This window comes from Mus caroli, chromosome 2 (assembly GCF_900094665.2).
Source record: "Mus caroli chromosome 2, CAROLI_EIJ_v1.1, whole genome shotgun sequence".
NCBI lineage: Eukaryota > Metazoa > Chordata > Mammalia > Rodentia > Muridae > Mus > Mus caroli.
In genome coordinates, this window is record NC_034571.1 from 11,305,615 (window position 1) to 11,333,129 (window position 27,515).

A 27,515-nucleotide genomic window follows, 5' to 3' on the forward strand; every position below is an offset into this window, starting at 1 on the left:
CCCTCAGCCTATGAGGAGCCTATAAACAGAATTCTGCTGGGGAATCACCTGAGCTGTATGCTACTGCCACCTTGTGGTCATATCTCTTTCTGTGACTCAGCCTTCTATTCCTTTTGAGCCCCCATCCTCATTCTCACACCATGTTCTTTCTGTCCTCCCAGAAAAGGAACAACCAAGTGCATGAGTGGGGACCCATGTAAATCCAAATACTACCAAAGGCTGGATTAGGCAAGGTTTTCAGACTGGGCAGTAAATTACATGTCCCAGTTTTCCTTAGAATGGCTCCAGTTGGGCATGAATGGTTGGATGTAAACTGTTATGTGTTACAAATTATGAATCCCTCCATGGTACCCTTCAAGAAATTTCATACCGGGATTTTAGGCATGTTCACTGATAATGCCAACATAAATTTATTCTCATCCAGGTTGAAGTGTTTAAAATATCATTCATAATGGGACTTATAAACAGTTGATGTTTCTTACAGATATGAAACCTGGGAAGAAAGTGTGAGCTCAAAGCAGATCTAGCATCTGCCTAGGACCCAGCTCCTGGTTCACAGGTGACATATTGCTGTGACCTCCTGCCATGCACAGGGCATGGAGGGTCCTCATATAAACACACTAGTTCAACTCTTGAAGAGCCAGCCCTGATGACCTCAACACCACATAGGTCATACTTTTTAAGACTATGTTGGTCAGATTTCAGCATGTGAGCTTGGCATATGTACTGAGATCATTGCATTGATCAAAGCAGAGAGGTAACATGGAACTGTATATCAGTTTGGGGGCAGGGTATAGAGCTCAGTGATGGAGTGTTATCTAGTGACACCCTGGACTCTAGCCCCACTCTGCGAAGACTTATTAGCTTAGGCTTTGAAATTCAGTAAAAATTTCTGCTGCTCCAAAATCAACTAAGTTGACATCAAAACCTGCATGCGATGCTATTTATGAGGGGGTAAAGGTGTTTATATCAAGCATAATGAGTGGGATCTTTCAAAGAATGAAGATTCATAGTTTAATTATGTTGTCTTGGTGACTGTCTGCTTCTTAAATGAGAATAATAAAAGGCTTCTGTAATCTGAGTATAAAATAATTGGGCAAGTATACTAGATTTGAAGTTCTTTATACCTAATCAGATGATTCCCAGTGGATTCTCCCGTGTCTGCTCTTCCTTGGAGAAATGTTTTCCTATTCCAGTTAACTTCCTCATTACATGTTCACATGGCTACAGCAGACAGCAGGAAATGAGGGATTTTTTACCCATTTCATCATAACAGTGAATTCCACTGCTAGTTAACATAGTTTCGATGGGAAATGTCCCCAGAGAAACATGTATTGGCAACTTAGTCCTCAGCAGTAATGTCCAGAGGGTATTGGGTCACAATGACTTTCAATAGATTAACCTCTGATGGTTTCACTGCTGAAGGGAGTAGAGGAAGGTGGTCGGGATTGTAGAGCATTTCATCTAGCTGCAGAAACTGAGTCAGTCTCTCTCTCTCTCTCTCTCTCTCTCTCTCTCTCTCTCTCTCTCTCTCTCTCCTGCTGCTCTATCTTGCTCATTTTCATTCCTGTACACTATAAAGCACACATCCTCTTCCCAACATGCTCTTCCACTGTATGATTTCTGCCTCACCACAGGCCTCAAACACAACCAGATCAACCATGTATGGATATCCTCCCTCCCTGCAGTTGGTTCTCTTGGGCATTGTGTTTCCACGACTGACACACTAGTACAATATCACCAGGAGGTGACTTCTCTGGAAGCTATGTCGGAAGAGACTGATCTAATCTGACATGTCTGCTGTTGCTGTAAGAATTCTTCTTTTCTGTGATCTGGTATGTTTTTTTCTTTCACAGTTTCTCACCCCTCACTATTAACAGATCATTCGTTTTCTGCTTACTTGGGCCCCTTGCTGCATTGAACATTCAGCTCTCTGCTCCCCTCCCCCTCTGGCTCATGTTCCTGAGAAACACCAAGCCAGGTTGAATCTGATACTCATTGACTTGACCCTTGAAGTCCAGCAGATGAGCATAATGGATCATGTTAGAAACATCAGCATGGGAAACTTTTATGTAGGTAGTAACACATATTTGACACTATACTCCATACCATCCCCTGTTTCCTCTTTTCTGTTTACCTGGCCTATCTTACAATACCATTCCTGAGAATCCCTTTCCACACCCTCCTTGATGTCCAGTGCCCAACACTTTCCTCCCTCTGCTCTCATTTAATAATCTTTCTTCTAACTTCGTCAGAGGAAGGGGCACCTCTCTGAAAAGACCTTCTTATAGCTGCTGCAATTCAGTCAGGTGCCCAGTTCTCTGCCCTCCTTCACATTACAGTGGATGAATGAAACCAGTCTATTCATTCAGTCAGTGTGCATGGTGCCTCATTCCCTCTGGACCACCCAATGGCTTTCTTCTACATTTATCCGTGATCTCTCTCAAAGCATCTCTTGTTTTACTCTAACCTGTAACACCACTGCTTAATTTCATATCTTTCTACCGACATGTTTTCTATGCTAAATAAAATCTTCCTGGAAAAAACATGTACCTATGATACCAGATTGTTTATATCAGCTGACTCTTTTTAATGGTAATTTTGTTTCTTGGCAGGAGAGGATAGGACATGTGTAGAGAGGCTTGCATGTGGAGGTCAGAGGACACCTTTTAGGAGAGGGTTCTCTCCTCCCACCATGTGGGTTCTGGGGATCAATCTCAGGTTTACGACTTGGCAGTGAGCACCTTACCTGCTGAGTCATCTTGCTGGTCCTCGACACTTTTGGCCCAAACTCCCATTGAATTCCTCTCATCTACAATCATTATTGATCTGTATATGTTGAGATCTGATATTCAATCTGTAGTCTATATCACATTTGATTTCTCTTTGTCTTTGAACCAAAGAAATCATTTCCTGTATCTTACCAGACTCCTGACTTCGGTAGTCACTTGTTTGTTGAAGCTAGTCCTGGGCCATCTTTGTTAAGGCCCATGGTTTTAAAGGCATCTCTGTGCTGTCTTCCAAATGAACCTGTGTGCCCATAGATTCCTTTGGAAACCTGAAGTTGTGCAATAAATTATCTACCTGGTCTCATTACATTGACATTATAGAGACCTTTAATTTAACTTTTTTAAAGATAGGATCTCACTAAATAGGCCTGGTTGGCTTGAACTCACTATATAGAACAAGCTAGCTTCCAGCTCACCAAGCTCTATCTGTCTCTGCCCTGCGGGTGTGTAAATTAAAGGCATGTATCACATCTGATTATACAGTCTACCAAAGTTTTTCAAAATTAAGATTCTCCAAATTGTTTTTGTTTCCCTTTTCAAGCCTGCTTCTCCCTAAAGGTGCCTTTTAGGAAATGGAGCTGACCTTCACAATGTTGTTTAGCTCATATATCCCCTTTCAAGCCCCAACTTGGTGCATTATTGTCTCAGGCAGTGTGGATCTCTGGGTTTTATCACCTCTGCCTTCACAATACATTCAGAATCAAACCATCTTTCAAGATTTCTCTCCAACAAATATCCTAGAAAGCCCTTCTCTCCTTACAGAGCTATTGTGGTGGTTGTAAATACCCTCTTTTTGGTATATTTTAGCTCCCTGAAGTCACCTCACAGCATGCATGAAGCCACTGCTGAAGTGTCAGTCAATGTTGTTTGTCCTTCCCAAAACTCTATCATGGCTTTCACTCACAAAGTCTGATTGCTATAGTGATAGAATGATCCTAACCGATCCCAACCCTGGCTATTGGAGATGAAATCACAAGCGCCTACTGACTCCTTTGTGAGGATAGTGTGTGCCCCCCACCTCTTGTGTTTATCTCATGCTTTCTTCTTTTGATCTCATGTCTTATTCATATGTCATATTCTATACTTACCTTCCACAGATGCCCTACATGAGACAGGAACTTAGTCTTTCTGTCTGTCATTCCTTCCTCTCTTCCCAAAATACATCGAAATTGCAAGTTGGTGTTTAAAAATACATGTCCCTATTTTCTTTACCTGCACAGCACCACAGGAGCAGAGAGTTTTCCATTGTCCACTTGTGTATCTGTGTCCCAACTAGATTTTATTGTCAACTAGGCACAGCATTGTATTACTAGAAAAGAGGGAATCTCAACTGAAAAAATTGTCTCAATCAGAGCCCATCTTGATTGATGTTTGAAGTGGGAGAGTGCAGCCCACTGCGGGTGGCACGATTCCTAGGCATGTGATATAGAGATCCTGCATGACCCATGGGCTGTGAGGTGCCTAGCAGTTAGGATATACACACAAGATTTGTCATTTGAGTATGCTCAGTTTATTTATATAGGCAAACCTTATCGTATCATGCTAATATAAAAGTTAAACAGACATCTCACCAACTGCGGAACTTGGACAGGAAAGGCTGCAGGATTCGACTTGGGAAAGTTTTACAGTAAGGATACTTCAGAAGCCTGAGGTTCAACTCACATTCTTTACCCTCCTACTCCCGCCCACCCCACTCATTCCTGTGAAGTCCTTCAGCTTTATCTGGATGGGAGGATAACACTTATGGTGTTCCAGAAACTCCTTAGGAGCTTTGACCAGCCAGTACTGACAAGCCAGCATCTGTGAGCAGATTGACAACTCTGAAAGTTCAATGGTCACTGAAACCAGGACCTTGCACATTTTCAGGTCCTCTTGCTGACTAGTGTCAACAGAGGCCAGAGAAGCAGTGTTTCTGGAGTACTGGCTGTGTGATCCTAGCGACCACTCCTAAAGATCCAATGTTTGTATCATTTTTTGGGCAGTAGATTTTCATGAATGAGGGCTCACAGCTTGAGGCTAGTTCACCAGCTTATCATCACCAGTTTGGGATTAGTTGCTGAGCATATCAAGGACTGCCTGGAGCTTGCTTTTGGGGCCTAGTTCTTATCAGAGCTTCCTGGTGACAAGCTCCTATTTTACAGGCATCACATTATTCCAAATCATACAAAATAGCTTTTAAGTCACACAAAATGGTTTTACTTATGTTCCTACCATGTGGAGCTGGACTGCATGAGAACACTAGTTTAACATGAGCCAGAGAGCAAGTCAGCAAGCAATATTCTGTTTGTGTGTGTGTGTGTGTGTGTGTGTGAGAGAGAGAGAGAGAGAGAGAGAGAGAGAGAGAGAGACAGAGAGAGACAGAGAGAGAGACAGAGAGAGACAGAGAGAGACAGAGACAGAAAGAGAATATCCACTTTATCCCATGTATGAGAGTTATATAGGGAACTGAATCCACTGTAATCCAGCAAGGCTTTAATCCTCTAAAAGTATTTAAATTAGGGATCCTTGGGTTTGCATTAGGATAGGAACTCTAAGATTTCCATTTTGAGTAAGATAGACATATACAGAGCAGAGTGGGATTTTAAGATAAAATGAGCACAGGGCATATAAATACCTACCTGTGAATTTTCTTTTTCATTAGATACCTTGCTAAGAAAGTCAGGTCACCTGCACTAATAGAAGTTTAGCAGTCTTTAGTCTCACTCCACTGAAGTAGTGCACTGAAGTCAACTGAAGGCACGTACCCCTACACTTCTCTGTTTCATTTTACCTCCCACATATGTGGAATCCTCTAGAATATCATATTGAAGATCTGCTGCACCACAGAGACAGGGTAGGGTCAGACTGTCTTCACGGCTCTCTTAACCAGTGGTGATTCTGCTGCGTTTCCTCTCCCTTTTATCGCTTGTGAAACGATTCCTCTAGATTTGCAGTGAGCAGTGGGTATGGAAGAAAAATCTTTCACCTTTAACCAGAACTAAGATTAAAGATTTAGCATGACAAGCTCCTAGGGACCACCATTCGAGCTGTGGATGGGAGCAAGATCAAGGTAGGATATTTGGAACCAGACAAAGTTTATGCTGGCTCTTCTCTCTAAACAGTCGCCCTTTTATGCAGTCTCCAGCCCTCATATAAAGATGCAGTGCCATTGTACAAAAACCCCACCTGTTCCCTAAGTATGGCTTCCTCCAAAGCCACTCAATGTCCCTCCTCCTGTTTGTCCCACTCTCTCTGAAACTTCTCAAGGCCAGTAGGTGCAGGGAGGGAGAGCAGGGAAGGGAATGGTTGAATCCATTTGCTTCAACCACTGCAAGCTGATATGATCAGGCTTTCCTTTAACTGTTATTTGTTCCAGCTTCGCATCTGGCCAGCCATACGATTCCTGTAGAATGGTTGTAAGGTCAATGACATGTAATATGTATCAGAAACTCATGATAAGTAACAGTATTTGGGGGGATTGGTTATTTTTATTTTACTTTTTTATTTCTCCCTTAATTTTTTCTTTTTTATTGATTGATTTTGTTGTTTGTTAATTTCATACATACACATACACATACACACACAATCACAAGCAAGTATGCACACACATCAATCCTTTCCTAGGTTCATTACTTTTGGTTTTATCATCTGGTCCATTGAGTTTATCCAGGGCTATCTTCACCATTGGGTTAGAAGCACCCCTGGAACCTAGTGGGGGCCATTGATGGGTACAAGACTCAAGCAATGACTTCCTTCCTCCCTTAAGCTGGCAGTGAAATTATTTTTAGGAACAAAGCCTCTCTTCAGTATGAAAACCCTGGGGTCCTAGAGATGGAATAGGTGAAGTATATCCTACTACTACAACTGGAGAGTTGTACTGCGTTAGCCAAGTCACTGTCCTGAGATCTGACGGTTCATTTGCCATCTAGGGGTGAACGACATTAGTCTTCATAACAGTCTCTAGACTAAAGGGATCATGCTTACCCCCTGGACTCCTTTTGTCCTAACTTTCCCTTTACACTTGACTCATGTCAAGCCTGTGAGTATGGTGTGAGGCTCCTTCTGCCTCATTCCCCTGAGTATCCTACCAAATGCCATTTGGTGTGAGACACTTAGTGTCCTCTGAAGGTCAGTCTGAGAAACAGCCCTTTAAAGCCCGCTGTGGCATTTCCCGTCAGGACTGTCAGGAACACTGCGTGTGCCTTTACAAGATGTTCCTTTTTTATGGGACTTCAGGAGAATTTGGTGTCTGCTGTGTGTGCCAAGCTGCGTGGCGCTTCTGAGCATTGGGTTTATTTTAAGCTTATGGCCAGTAAATTATGTAACTGACCGAGTTTCCCTTTTTGAGGTGCCTGCTAGAAAGCTTACAGTGAGATTCAGGCTCATCTGGAAGAAGTGCACTGGTCATCACAGGGTGTTCCAGTCTTTATTTCTGCATCTGTTGCCCCACCTCCATCTTTGTTGTTCTTTTATTGTAACTCCTTTTATATAATTTAAACATTTTTTTAAAAATTTATTCGGGCTGGTGAGATGGCTCAGTGGGTAAGAGCACCCGACTGCTCTTCCAAAGGTCCAGAGTTCAAATCCCAGCAACCACATGGTGGCTCACAACCATCCGTAACAAACAAGATCTGGCGTCCTCTTCTGGAGTGTCTGAAGACAGCTAAACTGTACTTACATATAATAAATAAATAAATATTAAAAAAAAATTTATTCATGAGCACTTAGCTTACTATAGAGTGAGTTGGCTAGCTTGTGCATACCCCAAACTCAACACTTAGTACTACCAAAACCAAATTATTATTCTTTCAAATTTCCTTAAATGCTTTCTCAAGTTTGGTGAAAGGAAGGAGGAGCATTAGAAAGTAGGGAAGAAAAAATATGGATTATATCAATTTCACTTGCTAATACTCCTATAGTTCAGAGATGAGTTACTTTTTCACCACATGGTACTAGTTGGGTCTACATAGTAAGTTCTTCCAGGAACTACAGGCCAGCCAGAACTACATAGTAGACCCTACCTGAAGAGGGGGAGGGATCTAGTGATATAGAATTAATTTTTCCATGAGTAAAATTTTTGACTTTTTAACAAAGGGAAAGAAAGAAGTTTGGCTAGTGAGTGTTTATAGAACATGAGAATGGTTTGGAAAACTACTAGAAAAGAAGTCATGTAAAGGCTGGTTGACTCTGCTCACTACAGGGGAAAGTGGCTCCCAGTTGATTAGAGGGTAAACTGTATGTTCCTCCTGGGTTGGCTTGTAAAATTACTTTTTATCTGGCACAGAACAAGATGGAGAAAAACAATAGCTTGGGATTCTGAAAATCTTACCCTGCCTGTTTTTTAATTAACTTGCAGATCTTTGGTGTGGGGGTGAACCTTGACTGTTGATTTGACTGAGAAAACCTTAGGGTTACTTAGTAAAGTGCTCCGTTGGGTGTGTCTGGTAGCATGTCCAGGGAGAATTGACTAAGGAGACAAGACCTAGTTTGAATGTGGAATGCCCCATCCCATACATAGAGATCAGGGTGGGATAAAAGCTGAGAAATGAGGAAACCATCAAAGACCAATTCCCTCTGCCCTATCTCCCTCTTCTCTCTCTCTCTCTCTCTCTCTCTCTCTCTCTCTCTCTCTCTCTCTCTCTCTCTCTCTCCCTGCTCTTCCACTCTCCCACTTTCCTTTCTCTCCCTCTCTTTCTCTTTCCCTCTCTCCTGCTATGATGTGAGCTACCGTGCCTTCATGTTTTCTTTGTTATGATTGATCAAAATCTCTGAAACTATAAGCCAAAGTAAATAATTACTTCAAGTCTTTTTACTCAGTTATTGGTCACAGTGACAACACTGTGACAAAGTTTCGCCCTTTATAAACTAGAAGTAAATCAGAACTTACACTCCAGGAATTGTAAGAATCACATGGGTCAAATTTCTAGTCTACTTTATGTCCTGGAGCCCAGTGGGAATTATGCATGTCAGCTGTTATTCTTTCTCTTTTCTCCTTGAGCAAAGGATTTCAAAAAGTGTTAATTGGGCTCGAGCCACTGTCACCGAGCCCAGCCCATGCTGCTGCTGCTCACCCATCACCCCCCACTCCCCCACTCTGACCGTACACTAGCTGTCTCAAAAGATTCAAAGTCCAAGATGGCAACCCTCAAGGACCAGCTGATCGTGAATCTTTTTAAGGAAGAACAAGTCCCCCAGAACAAGATTATAGTTGTTGGGGTTGGTGGTATTGGCATGGCTTGTGCCATCGTATCTTAATGAAGGACTTGGCAGATGAGCGTGCCCTTGTTGACGTCATGGAAGACAAGCTAAAGGAAGAGATGATGGATCTCCAGCATGGCAACCCTTTCCATAAAACAACAAAAATTGTCTCCAGCAAAGACTATTGTGTAACTGCAAACTCCAAGCTGGTCATCATCACAGCGCAGGCCCATCAGCAAGAGGGAGAGAGCTGGCTCAGTCTGGTCCGGCGAAATGTGAACATCTTCAAGTTCATCATTCCGAACATTGTGAAGCACAGGCCACACTGCAAGCTGCTTATCGTCTCAAATCCAGTGGATATCTTGACCTATGTGGCTTGGAAAATCAGTGGCTTTCCCAAAAGCCTAGTTATTGGAAGTGGTTGCAATCTGGATTCAGCTCAGTTCCTTTACCTGATGGGAGAACGGCTGGGGGTTCACTCGCTGAGCCATCACGGTGCATCCTGGGAGAACATGACGACTCCAGTGTGCCTTTGTGGAGTGGTGTGAACATTGCCAGTGTCTCCCTGAAGTATCTGAACCCAGAACTGATGCAGAGAAGGAGCAGTGGAGGAGGTTCACAAGCAGGTGGTGGACAATGCGTAAGAGATGATCAAGCTGAAAGATTACACATCCTGGGCCACTGGCCTCTCTGTGGCAGACTTGGCTGAGAGCATAATGAAGAACCTTAGATGGGTGCATCCCATTTCCACCATGATTAAGGGTCTCTATGGAATCAATGATGGTGTCTTCTTCAGTATCCCATGTATCCTGGAACAAAATGGAATCTCGGATGTTGTGAAGGTGACACTGATTCCTGAGGAAGAGGCCCACCTGAAGAAGAGTGTAGATACGCTCTGGGGAATCCAGAAGGAGCTGCAGTTCTAAAGTCTTCCCCGTGTCCTAGCACTTCACTGTCCAGGCTGCAGCAGGGTTTCTAGGGAGGCCACACCCTTCTCATCTGAGCTGTGGTTAGTACAGTGGTGTTGAGGTGGTGTGGGGAAACATCTCAGTTCCCACAGCTCTGCCCTGCTGCCAAGTGGTAGTTGTGTAGTGGTAACCTGGTTAGTGTGACAGTCCCACTGTCTCAGAGTCACTCTGCCTACTGTGCAGGCTTCCATTACCATGTGTGCTGCATTGCTGCCCTGCACACCCTCACCAAACATGCCTAGGCCACCGAGTTCCCAGTTAGTCATAACCTGGCTCCAGTGTGTAAGTCCATTATGCATATCTTGTGCATAAATGTTCTACGGGATATTTTATGTACTATATGTGTCTATAGTGTTCATTGCAATATTATGTGAAATGTAAGATCTGCATATGGATGAAGGAACCAATCACTCAAGTGTCATGCCAATGAAAACACCAAATAAACCTTGAACAGTGGAAACAAAAAGTGTTGAATTGGTAGCTGGAGAGATGGTTCAGTGGTTAAGAGCACTCCAGCAACCAGATGGTGGCTCACAACCATCTGTAATAGGATGTGATGCCCTCTTTGGGTATGTTTGAAGATAGCTATAGTGTACTCATACACATAAAATAAATAAATTTTGTTTTTAAAGTGTGGGATTCCCTGAGCCTTAGGTATGGGAGTTGGATTAGAGCTGTCCCATTATGACTAAGCTCTGCATTTCGATAGGTTGTAGTTAGTTGACTAGTCTCTATCTGTTCAAAAAGAAGTTTTCTTGTTGGGTGAAGACTACACTTATATGCATATATAAAGCCAAATATTTAGGGTGTAGTTAGGGATTATACTGGTTTAGTGAAGTGGTTGCAGCTGTAGGTTCTCTGATCTATGACATCACCAGCCCTGGGTAGTTGGCTGTTTCCAGTACCAGGCATGATTTTCCTTTTGTTGAGTGACCATAAATCGAGTTACAGAGCTTTCGGTTAGCACCACAGTATGCTACTACTGTACCCTTAGAATTATACTGGCATGCTGGTCATATTGTGATTCATAGGCATCAAAGTTGTATAGGATTGTAAGAGCCAGAGGATGAGGGGATTGTGGTGAGATTGTGCCTCCTAATAATGGCAGAAGCTACTTCCATAAAGTTTTAGCAACATGACTGGATGAACAGGAACTGAACAAGGGCAACAACAATAGATATGCCAAAGTGTAGTGGAGAAAGCCCACAAGGCATTAATTCTACACAAAGAACTACAAGCAATTAAGGAATGTTGAAAACAGGAGATATAGTCTTATACAGGGAACAACACAGTGTGCTGTCTAGCTTTATGTCAACTTGACACAAACTAGAGTCACTGGAGGGAAGAGAGCCTCAACTGAGAAAATGCCGCCATAAGATTCAGTGATAGGTAAGCCTGTGGGGCATTTTTTTAATTAGTGACTGATGTGGAAGGGCACAGCCCTTTATATGTGAGGCCATCTCTGGTCAGGTGGTCTGGGATTTTATAAAGGAGCAAGCCACTATTCCTTGACCTCTGCATTAGCTCCTGTCTCCATGTTCCTGCCTCATATGAGTTCCTATTCTAATTCCCATCAATGATTAACAGTGATGTGGAAGAAAAAGCCAAATAAAGCCTTTCCTCTCCAAGTTGCTTTGGTCTTAGTGGTTTATCACAGCAATAGTAATCTTAGCTAGGATACACACCAACTGATTATCCAATATCAAATAGCCATCCCTGCGAACATACATTCAAGTAGCATTATACAGACTGAGTAACTTTCATTTATGTATTTAGAAATATACATGCATATACATATATGCATGTATGATCAGTTAATGAAAAAAAAAAAGAGGCCATGCACTTGAATGAGAGCAAGAAAAGTCTGTAAGGGTAGATTTGGGTTAAGGAAAAGGAGAGGGAAAATGGTATAATTATATCATAATCTCCAAAAGTAAAATAAGTAAAACAAAATGGTAACTTGCTAATTTTGTAAATGAAGGCTATGGTGGAGTCAGTGTCAGGACGAGTGTGAGTGTGTAAGAGTTTTATAGTCTGTCAAGCATGTTTTGTGGTAACTGAAGGGGAAATGTGCATTTCTCTTTCTTGGCCATTCCAATCAAAAAGGAAATTAAAATAACCACTTGGAAGTATTTTATGCTGTGGTCACCATGAGTTTGCTCATGAGATATTATATCTGAACAACATGCCTTTTTCCATCCGAAGACCATTATTTTCTTTTCTATATGCATGCTGTATTTCTTTCCATCCATAATGAGTAAAAAGAATGGGTCAAATTTATTTTCAGAATAAAGGATGAGCTGTGGTGAATTTTAATCAGCGGATGGTCTTGGACTTGGTTTTTCATCATTACCGTTCTGATTAACATAATGGAACTCTGCCTTTGTACAATTTTTCTCTTGCACTTGGAAAGTAGTGATGTTCTCTCATTGCCCTGATTTCTGTTGGGGAAAACCAGAAGTCTGGGTAGAGAGGATTTGAGTCAGAGTAGGAGAAGGAGATGATTGGAAGCGTTGTTTGCTTATTTTCCTTGCATACACTCTGAGTAAGGAGTTAAATGAAGAAATTTTAAGAAGATACACTAAGCCACAAATCCAAATCCAAAGCAGAGGGAGACAGCTGGGAAACCTGGGGAATTTTGGTGTTTAAGTGTTTTACTGCTTTGTGTTGCAAAGTAGGGACATGACCTTGGTCAACTTTGAGAGACTCAAAGGAAAAGGTAGAGAAGTGGATTTTGCAGGTTTCCTTGAGCTATGCAGAAAAAAGGAGGGCATTGGATTTAAGTGACTTTGATTGCAGGATTGAACTCCTTTAGATGTCATTGTATTACAAGATAAGGGGATTATTAGGATTACCCGGTTTTAGCACACACTTGAGTGTAGCATGTTTTACATAAACTGCAGCATAAAGGTTGTCTTCCATGTATCCAACCTATGACTCAGGCCACATGGAGCCAAAGACAGTTAGGGATGTGACCCTATAAAAAATCATAGTCTTACCCAAACACTGGAGTTTTTCTGGTTTTTTTGGGGGGTGGGGGGGCATGTGTCAGTTACTTGGTTCTCAAGCATGATCTTTTTAAGTTACAATGTTGAGTCTGTTTCCAATGTTAGAAGTGCTTAAATCTTACTGAAGCCAAGTGCCCATTCCATGTCTTCTAGTAGTTTGGGAAGCATAACTTCTTCTCCTCTAACTACCTCATTATTTTGCTGACTTCTCCTGTTATCTGTGTGTAGTCTTATTACTAAAAAATATGGTTATTGATTGGAAAAAGCAAACATCATAGTAGATAAAGGAGCGCCGGGCGTGGTGGCGCACGCCTTTAATCCCAGCACTCGGGAGGCAGAGGCAGGCGGATTTCTGAGTTCGAGGCCAGCCTGGTCTACAAAGTGNAAAAAAAAAAAAAAAAAAAAAAAAAAAAAAAAAAAAAAAAAAAACATAGTAGATAAAGGAATACAGAAACCTTGGCAAAAAAAATCTGAAAAAGAATGATACATATTTTCATTGAAGCAGAGTCAAATAGAATTGTGCTTTTTTGGTGTCTAAAGAAGTAAAGATTTAGGCTAGGGAGATGACTTAGTAAAGTGCTTCTTATGCAAGTATGAGGACCTGACTCCAGATCTCTAGCAGCCAGTAAAAAGCTAAGTGTGGTGCTATGCACCTGTAGTCCTAATGCTTGAGTGGCTAAGGCAGTAGGATTCCTGGGGCTTGCTGGCCATCTAGTTTAGCCAAATTGGTGAGCTGCAGGTTTAATGGGAGACCCTGACTCAAGAAAACCAAGGTAGAGAACAATTGCAGAAGACACCCAATATTGACCTCTGTCTTTCATGAACACAGCAGAGAAGGTGGAAGAGGAGAAGGAAAAGAGAAGTGAGAAAAAGAGAGAAGAAGCAGAGGAGGGGGTATGATGAGTAACAAAGATAGAAGTGGCTTGATAAGAATCCTGCTTGGAATCCTAAAGTGAGACAGAATGATCAGAACAAGACAAGGAGCAGACTAGAGCTGACCCACCCATGAAGGCATATCAAATTGTTCCATCAAACTGAACCACAATTATGGATAGAAATGGGCAGAGATGAAGAAATGTGAAAGTAACCATCTTTTATACTTACCCCAAGGCTTTTTTCCCCTCTGTTGTTTCTAATCCTCTGAGCTCGTCTGCTTGTCTCACCTCTCACTCCATGTCCTCAGGAGGTACCACCATCATCTTTGACTTAGTTCCAACATTGTTGTTTCCTAGCTGCTCTATGCTTTCCCTTCAGCCATCTTTCACTCAGCTGCAACCTTACCACCAACCTGTATGTTAAATGTTGTCTATCTGGACCTGCCTGTGACTGTCTGAATGAACCATCCCATTGCTCTTACTACAAAGATAAAAGTCCCAGCAGAGGCCATGGCATGGTTACCACCTCCCTTTTAAACCCACTTTTGTCTGTCTCCCTCTCTTTCTTGATCCTCTGGCTACTTAAATAGTATCATCCCTTCCTCTACAGAGATATTTGTAGATGCTTCTGCCTGTGCTCAAGCCCCTCCCCTCCCCTTCATTTCAATCTTAACTCCTTCCCACTTGGCAACCTTAGCTCAAAGAGCACTTCCCCAATGCCACAGTCTCCGACCCACAGAGACAAGAATGACACAGACACCAAGGCGGGCTCACACAGCTGCTTCTTTACTTATGGCTTTCTCTCTTACAGCTCTCTTCCCCAGCAGCTTCTTCTTCCTCCATCCTTCTTGCAGCAAGCCTATTCTCCTATCTCGCAGCAACTGACTTCATCTCTCTCCACACCACCTCATCCAATCAGAAATCACATACACTCCAGGCACGAGCTCAGGTCGGTCACCGATAGGCTGACAGATCCGGATCACGAGGAATACACATGCTTTTTCACTGCACATGCTCGGGCAAGGCAGTAAACATGTGGGGTTCATGGGGCCTGGCAATGGGTCAGAGTGCCATCTTGGCCCATGCAGGCGCACCTGCTTCCGGCACCCCAAAATGCCTTTTCTTACTTTAGTAATTTTAACTGTCTACCTGCTCTATTTTTTTTTTTTTGTAACATTTTGTACTTTCATCCAACTAATATCCTACTTTGTAAAAAATGTTTGTGTGTGTGTGTTTGTGGATATAGATCCAAGTGGTTCCCTGAATCTTGACCTCCCTACATTTAAAAATCTTGCGTATTATATTTCCTCTTTTGTGACCAGTACCTACAGATTCGTGTGCATGCCCAACAGCACTCAGGTGATATCCAGGTGATAGCTACTTAACAGACAGATGCCGGTAATTGTTGCTCTTGTAGTTGGTTTTAATGTTGCTGTTTCTTTTGGGTGGTGGTTATTGGTGATGGTGTTATTGTTTTTCATTTATGGAAAGCAGGGGAGTGAGGTTTTCTTTTGTTTGTTTGTTTGTTTGTTTTTGTTTGTTTGGTGTACTTAAGAACTCTGTGATCTGAATGCGCATAGCTGTAACACTGGACTATGATGGGTGGGTATGAAATGAGTACCAAGGTTGTCACAGCCTTGAGGCTGGAGACTGGCTTTGTGAGACCTCAGCCACTAAAAGAGCTGTAACACCAAAAGTCACTCCTGATAAGAGATCTCTGTTCTACTCTAGAAAGTATCTCAAGGTTGTGGTGACATTGGGACATTTTTTAAATTAAACTTGTCATTAGTTGATTATAAAATTATGTATGACAAGCCGGGTGTGGTGGCACATGCCTTTAATCTCAGCACTCGGGAAGCAGAGGCAGGAGGATTTCTNAGTTCAAGGCCAGCCCAGTCTACAAAGTGAGTTCCAGGACAGCCAGGGCTATACAGAGAAACCCTGTCTCGAAAAAACAAAACAAAACAAAACAAAACAAAACCAAAAATTATGTATGACATGTAAAATGATGTATAAAATCATAGAAGCTGGTGCTGGCAAGATACCTTAAGAGATCAAGTTGATTACTATCATGCTGGATCCACATGTTGGAAGGTCAGATGTGAGTCCTATAAGCTGTCCTCTGACTACTATACATGGTCTGTGGCATATGCACAAAATAAGTCAATGTAATAAATGCATGGACATGTATACATGTTATACTGACAGATCTTTTGAAACATATGTATCTCATATAATAATTGAATTGGGTTAAATTTATCTATCTCCTTGAATATTTTTCATTTGTTTTGGGTAAAAATATCCAAAGTGCTACATTTTTAAAATATGCTATAATAGTTATCTGTAATCACCGTGTTGTGCAATAGCCTGCTGGAGTCTCTGTGTGTGCATATGTGTGGCATATGTGTGGCATATGCATGCCTAAACAGATGTGTGTATGGATGTTCTCACCAGTGTATGCTCATAAAAGCTAACACATGCCTGTGTATGCTGAGACCAAATACATCAACAATAGATGTATTTCTCCATCTTTTCCATTATATTTGGGCGAAAGAGGGGGGCCTCACTGAATTGAGTGCTCATTAGTTTGGCTAGACAACAAGCCTCTAGGATCCGCTCCTCCCCCTTTGCTTCTGCTCATCGTACACTATGGTGAGAGTGGGCATCACCATGGCAACACATGATGTGAGAGGTAAGAATCCAAACTCAGGTGTTCATGCCATCTCCCAGTCTTCCATGCCAGGACTTCTTGCTCCTCTGAATAGCTAACACCATGGTGTTCAATCTCCCCTTCGGCTCCCTCTCTCTTACCTGCTGGGAGATCACCTTTTGCAGCTGGCATAATTTCTCTAGTGTCATTCATCTGAGCAAATACACCATCTCAATTGCTGTGTGCTTTCTCTCTTGACACTAGGCCTAACACACAACATGAAGAACAAACATCCATTGACGTCATAGATATGTGTCTGTGATCTTCACAATGACTTCAATCACTCTTTCTTTGTTATCACATTACAATACTTTAATGTAAAGATACCATATATTATTACAAAATACCTCACTGAACCATTCATTAGCTTTGTGGTGAGTTCCATAAATCACAATTTATTTGATTAACTTCATTTGATTTGATTACTTAGTAGCTGCACACTAATTGCCAATATGTAAGCTCAGCAGTTTCAGATTTCTTACTGGAGAATCTGTTTCTGTTTTGGGAGAAGAGTCCAGTATTTTTAGATCAAATCATCTAATGATGATTATTTTTCCTACTTGTTAATTAAAATAGGCAGTTATTTTCACATTTACCAGATCGAGTCATTCTCCTGTTTTGCTGGATAAAATCTGACTGAACTCTGTTGTGGAACTGGGCACCTCTCCCTGTTTCACCTTTCTGCCCCATCAGCTCCTACCTTTCTATATACTCCTTGGATACTATGAATTAATTATTCACTCTAACACTAACACACAGAGGTATTCGTAAAATATGGGTTTCATTTCTTTAACTGGGGTAAAAATAGGAGTAGCTTAGATAATGTGGGAGCATGTTTCTCTTTGTAATGCCATACCATGACAAGCCACTTCCAACAGATATGGCAGCTCCCAGTGAGAGACTGGAAACCTACTGCTGTGTCCCTGGAATGTGGGGAAGGCTTTCCTGTGTTTCTATAGCACTACATCTACCTTAGGGCAGTACGGGAGAGAAAAGTACAAGGTGAAGGCAAAGTCCAGTTCCTCTAAGGACATCCGTGGGATTGATACTTGACATTTTTGCTTCTTTCTCATTGGCCAGAACCTAGTCACATGTACCACCCCAGCCCCCAACCCCCAATCCCCAACCCCCAACCCCCAACCCCCAGTTGCTAGGCAAGCTGGACTATTTGCCTTAGTACAGGTTCTCTATGTTTGTTCTGGTTACTATGGATGAAATGATACATAAATAAATAACAAAGACTCAAGTGTGAATTTATGTCTCCTTGTCATTTTCTGTGCTCAATGCTAAGACTGTACACAAAAGGGAAGTCTGAATTACTGGGAAGATGAAGTTTAGTTTGAAGACTTTAGACCAGGTGTGGTGATGTATACCTGTAACTCCAGCACTTGGGAGGTAGAGACTGGAGGGTTAGGGGTGCAATGACATCCTTGTCTGCGTAGTGCATGATAAATCTGAAGATAATCCTGTGTGGTGTGAAACCCTGTTTCAAAAATGCCCAGGAGCTGGAAAAGTACGTAAACATGCACACACACAGAACAATCCAAGACAAAAAATAAAAATACAAATCCCGAAACATATTTTAGGTGTATCTGTGTTGCCTTAATGTATTATAAGTATGTAGACCACTCACATTTTTGCTTGTATATTTTACATAAGCAGATGTAGTGCGTATCTAGTCTGCATGTACATTTTTGTGCTGCATTTACTGCCTAGTTACCCAGAATTCTTCCTCTACTTATTGCCCATTGGCTGCAGCACTGCTTGTCTTGTAAAAGGGGCCCGCATATCCCTGCCTTTACAGAGCCTTGAGTGTACCTGGGAGGGATAGTTAGGGACTGTTTGCTGGGCGGTCCCATTCCTCCTTGTCACTATGTTCTCTTCCCTCTGCTATGTTGTAAGACCTAGAGCCTGTTTTCAGTATGGTGGCACCTGCCTTATGTCAACCCTTATAGAAAGATGGTGGCATGGACTCCCTATAGAAAGGAAAAAAAGGGGAGTAAAAGATGAAATGTACTTATTATTTCCTATTCACAGCAAGTTAACCCAGCACCAAGAAGACAGAAGGTCCCCAGCAAATGTTTGCAGAACCCACTTAGAGTGCTCAGCATTCTTTCTTGGGTTCTTGAATGGCAGTGTGGGTGTAATCTCTAATGAACTGGGGAATCTCTCACATATTGTGTTTAAAAATACTATACTTAATAAAAAGTGAAGTGAATTCTGAACTCAAGGAGAGATGACTTTCTACCAATGTTTTCATCTTATTGTAACTTTGACTTTTTAATTTTTTGACATTTTTATTCTTTGTTTTTATGAAATGTGAGACAAAGGGACTTTTTAAAAGCCCTTGATCCTTCCCACCTCCCTAACCAACTCTCTCTCTCTCTCTCCCTCTNCCACCTCCCTAACCAACTCTCTCTCTCTCTCTCCCTCTTCCTCTCTCTCTCTCTCTCTCTCTCTTTCTCTCTCCCTCTTCCTCTCTCTCTCTCTCTCTCTCTCTCTCTCTCTCATAGTTGGGGGAAGGGCAAGAAAATGATCAAATTATACAAAAAATTTATTTGAAAACCTAGACTTTGTGTTTATTAGATTACTATATTTCTTATTAAAGTTTCTGCAAAATTATCAAATTGAAATCCTGTGTACTAGGAATGTATCCTGTATAGTCCAAAAAATGTCAACCTTCTTTAGAAGACTCAATTCAAAAGTTAATTCCCGGTTTAATTTAGAAATGTCTCTGACTTAATCAAAGCTCTACGTCAGTGGTTCTCAACCTGTGACCCCTTCGAGGGTGGGGGGTGATGTAAAACTACCCTTTCACAGAGGTTGTATATCAGATATCCAGCCTAACAGATATTTAAACTATGATTCATAACAGTAGCAAAATTACAATTATGAAGTAACAACTAAATGATTTTATGGTTCAGAGTTACCACAGCATGAGAAGGGCTGTTTTAAAGGATGGCAGGGTTAGAACGGTTGAGACCCACCTTTTTATATAGTCATATTTTTCCCTTCGATACTTCAAAATCTGTAGTATGCAATAAAGCCATAGAATTTGAAGGCTATGTTAAATCCAGGCTATTAATTATGCTACTGCTGTATTACCAAGCACTAAGGGTCTCAGTTCTTCTGCCAGTCATATAAGAAGTCTGAATTAAAGCAGAGACACCTTCCAGTTCTCAGTCATGTCTAAGATGAATAACAGCAACACAGGGGCCAGTTAACCAGACTCTAAAGAAAACATGAACAAAGGATTGGGAGTTAGTCTAATTTTCCACAGGCCTAAGGAGCACAATGGTTGTTGATCTTAGACTCTGTTGTGAAGTTAATTAATGTACCTTTGAAAGTAATATGGAGTGACTTGGGTGTGGGAGCAAACTTGGGTCAATATGTGTGGTGTACTAAAAGGTTATATATGAATCATTGCTTATTAGAATGGTTGATATCATCCAAATTAATAGCTAAATCCCCAATGCTTTAATGATTCATCTTTCATGGTGTGGCATGTACGAGGCCTCAGATAAAGAGAGTAAAGATCTGCTCTCTGCCAGAAAGCTGTGTCCTTGGGGGAAAGGGATAAAGGATAGTTTACATGGAGTATTGACCTATAAGCACTCAGACTTGTGGAGCATTTGGCTTATTGTGTTAAAATCATAGATGATATAATATTTAACCAATTAATTAGGTCTGACTCTGATCACATTTGCCTGCCAGAACTGTGCTTATTTAACATGCTTCAATGTAGAAAATGAATCTTTGGCAAGCAGAAAGAAAAACTGTGGAGCCGCAGTGGCTGAGTGAGTCCTAAGGCTACTCCAACAATCTTCCTTAAAATTCCTGTGAAATACATACTGCAGGACAAAGCATCTCACAGTGTAGAGGGTGGCTCTGGAGTCCTAAGAATCCACAGTGAATTAAAGTCTAGACTCACTCATTTGTCAGTGGAAGGGGAGGAGGGAGAAAGAGCAAATCAGATATGCCCACAATGTTACCGAGGTACCAGTGAATCAAGGATGCTCTCGCCAGGCTGTGCGTAGTGAGGAGGGCGATGTAACAGCCAAACAGCGGCAGGAGCAGCGTTGTTCTCAGAAACAGTCACATAAACAGCAGCCAGGGTAGGCCTCCTTCTGAAGCGGCAGACTGCAGCCTGATGAAATGCAAGGCTCTGAGGTTTGAAAAATCTCTGGGGTTGAGCATGGCTACTGTAAAAGCCTTGATCAGAAACCCTGATGATTTGAACAGGCAAAACTCCACGTTAGCAATAGCTTCTTCAGGAAGAGAAATGCTACCTTTTCTAGATTTTCTAGATTTCTAGATTTCTGCTAGTAGGCAGCCCCCTGAAAGAAGATCTCAAATTACCTGTAAGAAAAAAATTTTAAAGGCAGTCAGAGAGAACAAAGTTTTGGCATGCCTGCAAAAACAGCAGTGTGTAAAACCTACCTAGAAACAGCAGCTAAGTGTTGATTTGCCCATGACTCTTACCTGGGAGTGGAAGGTGGGAAGAAATGGACAGTGGCCGTGACGAGAAGCTGAGGCACGGTGCCGCTTGGTGAAGCCACGCTCTGACTGCGTTCTGCCACCTCTTCATGCAGTGCTGCGGGCTGGTACATCGCCGGCGAGTACGGGTGTCCTATGTAAGTTTCTATTGCTGTACAGTTGTAGCTGGGAGCTGAAAATGTAACTTGTGTCCGTCTGGTTCGTGCTGCTGCTTTTGGGTGCTTTTAATCCCTGTGCTGAACCAAACAGAAAATCAATCATTTGTGCCATGAGTTGTCAAGGCACCTCAGGGCTACAGTACGCTGAGGTCTTTCTGGAGATGTTTCTGAGTGTTTATCTTTTGTTCTTGGTTACTTTAATGAGGTTGGAAATAACTTGTAGAGGAACTGGTTTGATGTGTGTATATGTGTGTGTGCGGGGGGGGGGGGGTAATCTATTGTCTCAGATATCAGTATCAGTTCAAACCAGTTGATATACTCTTTTGCTTGGAGTTTTCATATTTGAATCCTGGCATGAGAAAGGAAATTATTTTCTAGAAATGAATTGCTATGGAGTTTGTCAAATTACAGACAGCCACGGTAGCTAATGGGAAATCCTGTTTTGAAGAGCTTCAGAAAAAATAATAGTAGATGATAATCATTTGATGGATGACACAGCTGTTGCAATAACGCCAGCCTTTTCAACGGCTTTCTCATCCCCTGTTTCCCTGGAACAGCCCTTATTTTGTGGACCTGCTGGGATTTTTTGCAAAATGGCTGTCTGAGTATTAAATTCTAAAAGGCAGGCTCTTACAGATACTGAAGTAGCACTGTTGGAGAAGGTTGGATGTTAATTGAAATACACTGCACTGCTATGCAAGCAGAAAGGCTCGGAGGAAGCCCTGGCTTTATTTTCATACGCCGCCGCCGTCTGTGTACAGTCGCTTTATTTTCAGGGAAGGCTGTGAAAGAGAGCAGGCGATTTATGCAGGCTGGCCAGACTGCAGTGCTGAATGGCTTAACACTGCCTTGAGATTCCTGGATGCAAAACAAATGGAAAATTGACAATGAACACTAATCAATTCTTAAGGGTGTCACTAAGGAAATCTGTGACCTTGGGAATTTGGCCAGTAGATGAGATTCATCTGAGACCTCAGGACAAACAAGGTCAAAACTGCTACGTTATCAAGCATAAAGTTGAAGATCGGGGCTAGGAGGGACAACAGGATCATTGCATTCCTATAAGATTTGGCAAGGTCTCCCATTATTAAGTAAATAGATAAGAGATCTAAAAGCTCCCTAAATTGAACCGGCTTTAAAATTGTTAGGTACTCTGTGCTGTTTGTGTTTTGAATGCAACAGCTGACAGACAGGTCAGGAGTAAATGTAGTTGTGGAGTAGCCAGCCAAGATTTTTTTAAGGATGACATCTGCAGAGATGGATGGATTTTCCCATAGGAAAATTAATTGATTTTTAAATAAGATTTGGAAACAGGTGCCACAAACTTTTTTAGTGTGTAAAACTGCCTAAAAATGAAAATCGTAAAATATTGTCAAGTTAAAAATGCCTATTTTTCATGAATTAATGAGGACTCTGACTTCTGTGGCTTTATGTCTTTCTGTTTGTCTTCTCTATTGGGAATTAGAAGAAATCTATTCCATTTGCCTAGTTTGTCAGGGGTTTCTGAAATATACTCTCAAGTCTATGATTTATATTTGGCTTGTTTCTGCCCCTTGTAAATACACATGTAAATACATAAAAAGAACAGACACTACAATCTGTTTTTGTTATTTTGGTTTCATTTGTTTGTTTGGAGTCATGAATAAAAAGTATGACACTTGTTTCTTTATAATTATCAAACTTTTTACCCTGTACTTTGAGTAAGGACCCATAAAATTATATAGCATATGTATGTTTTAAAGACATTGGAAACCCATATACCTTGGTCTGGTGTATGAATTTTTTAGAATATTTTGTGGCTATCATGCCAGTATTAAATTCAAGCATTTACATATGCATATAAATTAGATATCTATTATATATAATTATATATATGTGTGTGTGTGTGTAAAACACTGTAAATTAAAAACATGTAAATAAAATGACATATGTGTGCAGTTACCCATTGCATGACTACATTTCACCCAGTGACAGATTGCATGTGTCATAGAGGTCTAGGCAGATTAGGATGCATGGTGATTTACACATCTTTGTTTGTATTGGTATACCCTATGGCATTTGTACTGCTACAGGATTGATTGGGGATGTGTCCTCAGATAGGATATCCATTGTTAAGTTGGGTGTGTGTGTGAGTGTGAGTGTATGTGTGTGTCTTTCCTCAATCTTCTGGGAGTTTTTCTTTCTCTTTTTTAACCATTTTCTTTTTAGGATGACAGCTTTGTTAAAGGTTCCTCCCACTCTAACCTTGTCTTTTAGAAAGAACAGTAACATTATGTGGGCAGCAAAGAAAGTTTTATACACGTGCCACCATCCTTCATTTCTAGCATTTTACCTTTCATAGCCGCTAATTTTATTTAGCTCTCTTTCCTCTCCTGTTCAACATTGGCTTGATATACCCAGAACCTGTGCTGTGAGCAATGACTGCCGTCTATGGGATAGAAGCCATGTTTTTCTCTATAAGACTCAGTACATAAGTCTCTAATTTGACATTATCATTTATTTTGGGAGCTTAGTCTTCATTATTTTGTTTCTACCGAACAGTAATTTTTTTGATCTGACTTCTACCTTACAGGCAATTCCCATATTTATCTAAATTGCCTTGCTGATTTATTAAATGATATGAAAAGCTGTCAATGGAATACCTTATTAATTCAAACATAGAGAGCTCTAATGTGAACTTGGAAAGCACTGACATTTGCATCCTTTTTAAGAAGGGCTCAGTTGCCATTCTAAGTGTTATTTGGGGTTCAGGTGGCTTTCCATGATCATAAGTTCCATATTTATGGATTTCACAGCAGGATCAAAAGTCTTTGAAAGAGGGTACGTCTGTGTTGAACATGCACAGTTCTTTGGTCATTCTTCTACAGTCCAGCATAATAACTACCAACATTGTATTGTATTGCTACATGCTGATCATCTAGATGTGATTTAAGTGTGTAAGAAAATGGACACAGGTTATATTCAAGTTTCATCCCATTTTATATACAGGACAAACTTCTATCAATATTGATACCCACAGGTGCTGTGGATACTAGGTAAAGGTTATACAGATTGAATGTACCTTGTTGGAAATGCTTAGGAGTAGACGTTTTTTATATTCTTAAGTTTTTTAGCTTTTCGAACATTTTCATACATTTTTTCCTGAATAAACATCCTTAATCTGAAATTCTGAAATGCTTCAAAATCTAGATTCAAAATAAAGAGACGGGTAATGGGCAAATCAAACACATAAGAGAGCTGATGGTAAAATTTCAAGTTGCTTAGGTTGAGGAATGTGGCCAGCACTCAAGTCAAGAGACCATGCACCAGGGTTAGAGAGATGGCTCAGCAGTTAAGAATGTGTACTGCACTTCCCGAAGACCCGAGTTTGGTTCTCAGCACCCAGGTCAGGCAGGTCAAAACCACCTGCATCTCCAGCTCCAGGAATCTGATGGTCTTCTGGTCTCTTCAGGCATCTGCACTCACAGGTGCATATAAGCACACACATGAAGGTTTGTTTGTTTGTTTGTTTGTTTGCTTTAAAGAAACCACTCATTGTCAATACCTCTAATATGCCTTTTGTTCACTATTGCCCACTCCACTAGTGGACCCATTCACTTGACTTTGGCACTATGGTCCATTTTTTCCTATATCAGAATCTTATACAAATGAACTCATATAGAATAATTCTTCCTCTCATCTACCTGTGTTACTTGTCCTTCGTTTATAAGACAGATCTCTGTGGTTATAGTTCTATTCTTATTATTGTGGCTCTATAGTAATCCATTGTGGGCTAAACCATGATTTCACTAGTCAGTTTGCTGTTGGTAAGCATGTGGGTAGCTTCCAATTTGAATTATGGTAAACAACAGTTTTAAACAATTGTGATACGTTAATGTTTGTTCTCTTGGATTTCTCTCTCTTTTTTGTATTTTTTTATTGGATACTTTATGTATTTACATTTCAAATATTGTCCCCTTTCCAGGTTTCCCCTCCTAAACCCCCCTTTCTCATCTCCCTCCTCCTGCTTCTATGAGAATGCTCCCTCTCCCACCTACCCACTCCTACCTCACAGCCTTGGCATTCCCAAGGGGAATCAGGCCTTCACAGGACCAAGGGCTTCTCCTATTAATGCCAGACAATGCCATCCTCTACTACATATGAGGCTGGAGCCATGGTTCCCTCCATGTGTACTCATTGGTTGGTGGTCTAGTCCCTGGGAGCTCTGGGGGATTCTGGTTGGTTGGTATTGTTGTTCTTCAAATGGGGTTGCAAACCCCTTCAGCTACTTAAGTCCTTTCTCTAACTCCTCCATTGGGGACCCCGTGCTAAGACCAATGGTTGGTTGCAAGCATCCATCTCTGTAGTTGTCAGGCTCTGGCAGAGCCTCTCAGGAGACAGCTATAACAGGCCCTGTCAGCAAGCACTTCTTGGCATCTGCAATACTATCTGGGTTTGGGTTTGTATATGTGATGCTTCCCCAGGTGGGGCAGTCTCTGGATGTCCTTTCCTTCAGTCTCTGCTCCACACTTTGTCCCCATATTTTCTTTAGCCAGGAGTCTTTCTGGGTTAAGAATTTGGAGATGAGTGGGTGGCCCATCCTCCAACCAGGGACCTCTGGATATGGTCTCTTCTCCCTCCCCTTTGTTGGACATTTCAGATAATCTCATCCCTGTTGGGTCCTGGGGGCCTCTTGGTTTCCTGGTATCTGGAACTTTCTGGTGGCTACTCCCAGTTCCCCATCCCTCAAAGATTCAAATCAGAGGTTAGAGTATATCTATCTTCATCTTCAGTAGGTACTGGTAAACAGCTTTCCAAAACATTCAGCCAATGCATACTCCTCCTAATTGGCAGGACTCTATAGGAATTGGCCAGTTTATAAGTGAAAGTATCCTCTGAAGGCTTTCCTTTGCATTTCTTAAGTGACAAATAAAGTCAAGGCTTTGAGCATTTGGCTATCCTTTGTGCAGTACTTGTTGAAGTCTCTGGCTTCTTTTCTTTTAGATTATCTGTCTTTTGAGGCAATTTTGGGAGTAAAAGAACTGATAAAGAAAGCGCCAACTGATGATTAGCATATAACACCAGTGGCTATAAAGAAAATTCCTTAGACTGTGGAGTTAGACTTGGCACAATCTGGGATTTTGATGAGATCATTTATTTACAATGTCATACCAGAGAGTTCTCTTTTCTTTTGAGCCTGATAGTTGTCCTATATAATAAGAACCACTGTAGAACATTGAATATTTGGAATGTAATAAAACAATTCGTCAGCACCTCTGCACCAAACACTATTTAGTTGATTTTAAAAATCTTGCAACCCTAAGAGAGGACCTAGGAGGCATAACTATAAGAGAGTAGCTGTGAATGCAGTGAAGACAGTAGTGGGTGATTGTTCTTGATTTGGTTGCAGCCTATGAATATTGGTTATTGCTAATAATCTCAAAAAGCCTTGCTAAAGGAGGGGGCAAACTCATCCATACATTATGAATCTCTGGATAGGTGATATTTTTGTTGGGCTCTATTAATTCCTTTTTTTTTTTGGAGTATTTAGCTGAGATCATGTGTCACTTTGGTGCACTTAGTAAGACTTAGTCACTCAGATCTTCATCTACAATTAATGTGCTTGCCCCACGCACAGTCTTTTAGAGTTAACAGTTTTTGCCTACTGTTCATGTCATGTTCGAGAATGGATAACGAAAACATGGACTATCCTCACACATGTAGCTGTACTCAGCTGTAAAGGAAAATGAAGTTCACAGGAAATGGACGGCTCTGGAAGGCCCAGACTCAGGACAAAATCTGCATGCTCTCCCATAGGCCACTCATAACTTTTCATGTTTGTATGTGTAAGAATAAGGCTGTGTGAGAGTGAATATAGACTACAGAACTGAGTAGGAGACCAAGAGAGGAGAAAGAGAGGGGTTTGAGGTTGGTGGGGATGCCTGAGACAAGAAACAAAGGTTAATCAGGGACCAAGAAACGGACAGAAGGGAAAGCAATGGGGGGAGAAAGGAAAACACAAAAAAGCCAATTGTGTTTGGAAAGTTCTTAGTATGTTCATAAGAATTTGTAAGATAACTTCAAAGTTAGGCAAGACAAAGAATTACCATGTCTCAGGAAAGAAGCCAACATGGTGAGCTGCATTGCTGAAGGGCTCAGGATCTGGTGGTCAGCTGAGCAGAGATTCAGAGTGAGATGAGTCATTCACTATGGGCGTGGTTTTCTTCATCTTGCTTGGAAGGTGTTCCTATGTTTAAATAATTGGATTATCATTAAATTTAATTAACATGAAATTTTTATAATGCTCTGGAGCATAAAAATCAATGCCAATTGAACTTGAGAAGGGCTGGTTAG

General features: G+C 41.3%; 1 protein-coding gene and 1 pseudogene across 11 annotated transcripts in view; both read left to right on the forward strand.

Moving 5' to 3' along the window:
• The window catches only part of Cacnb2 (calcium voltage-gated channel auxiliary subunit beta 2), a 385,021-nt gene that overhangs the window by 106,128 nt on the left and 251,378 nt on the right, over positions 1-27,515 (forward strand). The window contains exon 1 of one of the 11 annotated variants that reach the window (XM_021156793.2): positions 20,516-21,161. The exons of 7 other annotated variants lie outside the window; for them this stretch is intronic. In XM_021156793.2, coding sequence (XP_021012452.1) covers positions 21,114-21,161 — 48 coding nt within the window. In that variant the 5' untranslated portion in view covers positions 20,516-21,113. Of the gene's footprint in view, positions 1-20,515; positions 21,162-27,515 lie in introns of those variants that run through there. 3 more of the 11 variants (XM_021156792.2, XM_021156794.2, XM_029473859.1) reach the window with 3 other exon arrangements.
• On the forward strand, positions 8,904-9,927 carry LOC110290274 (annotated as a pseudogene).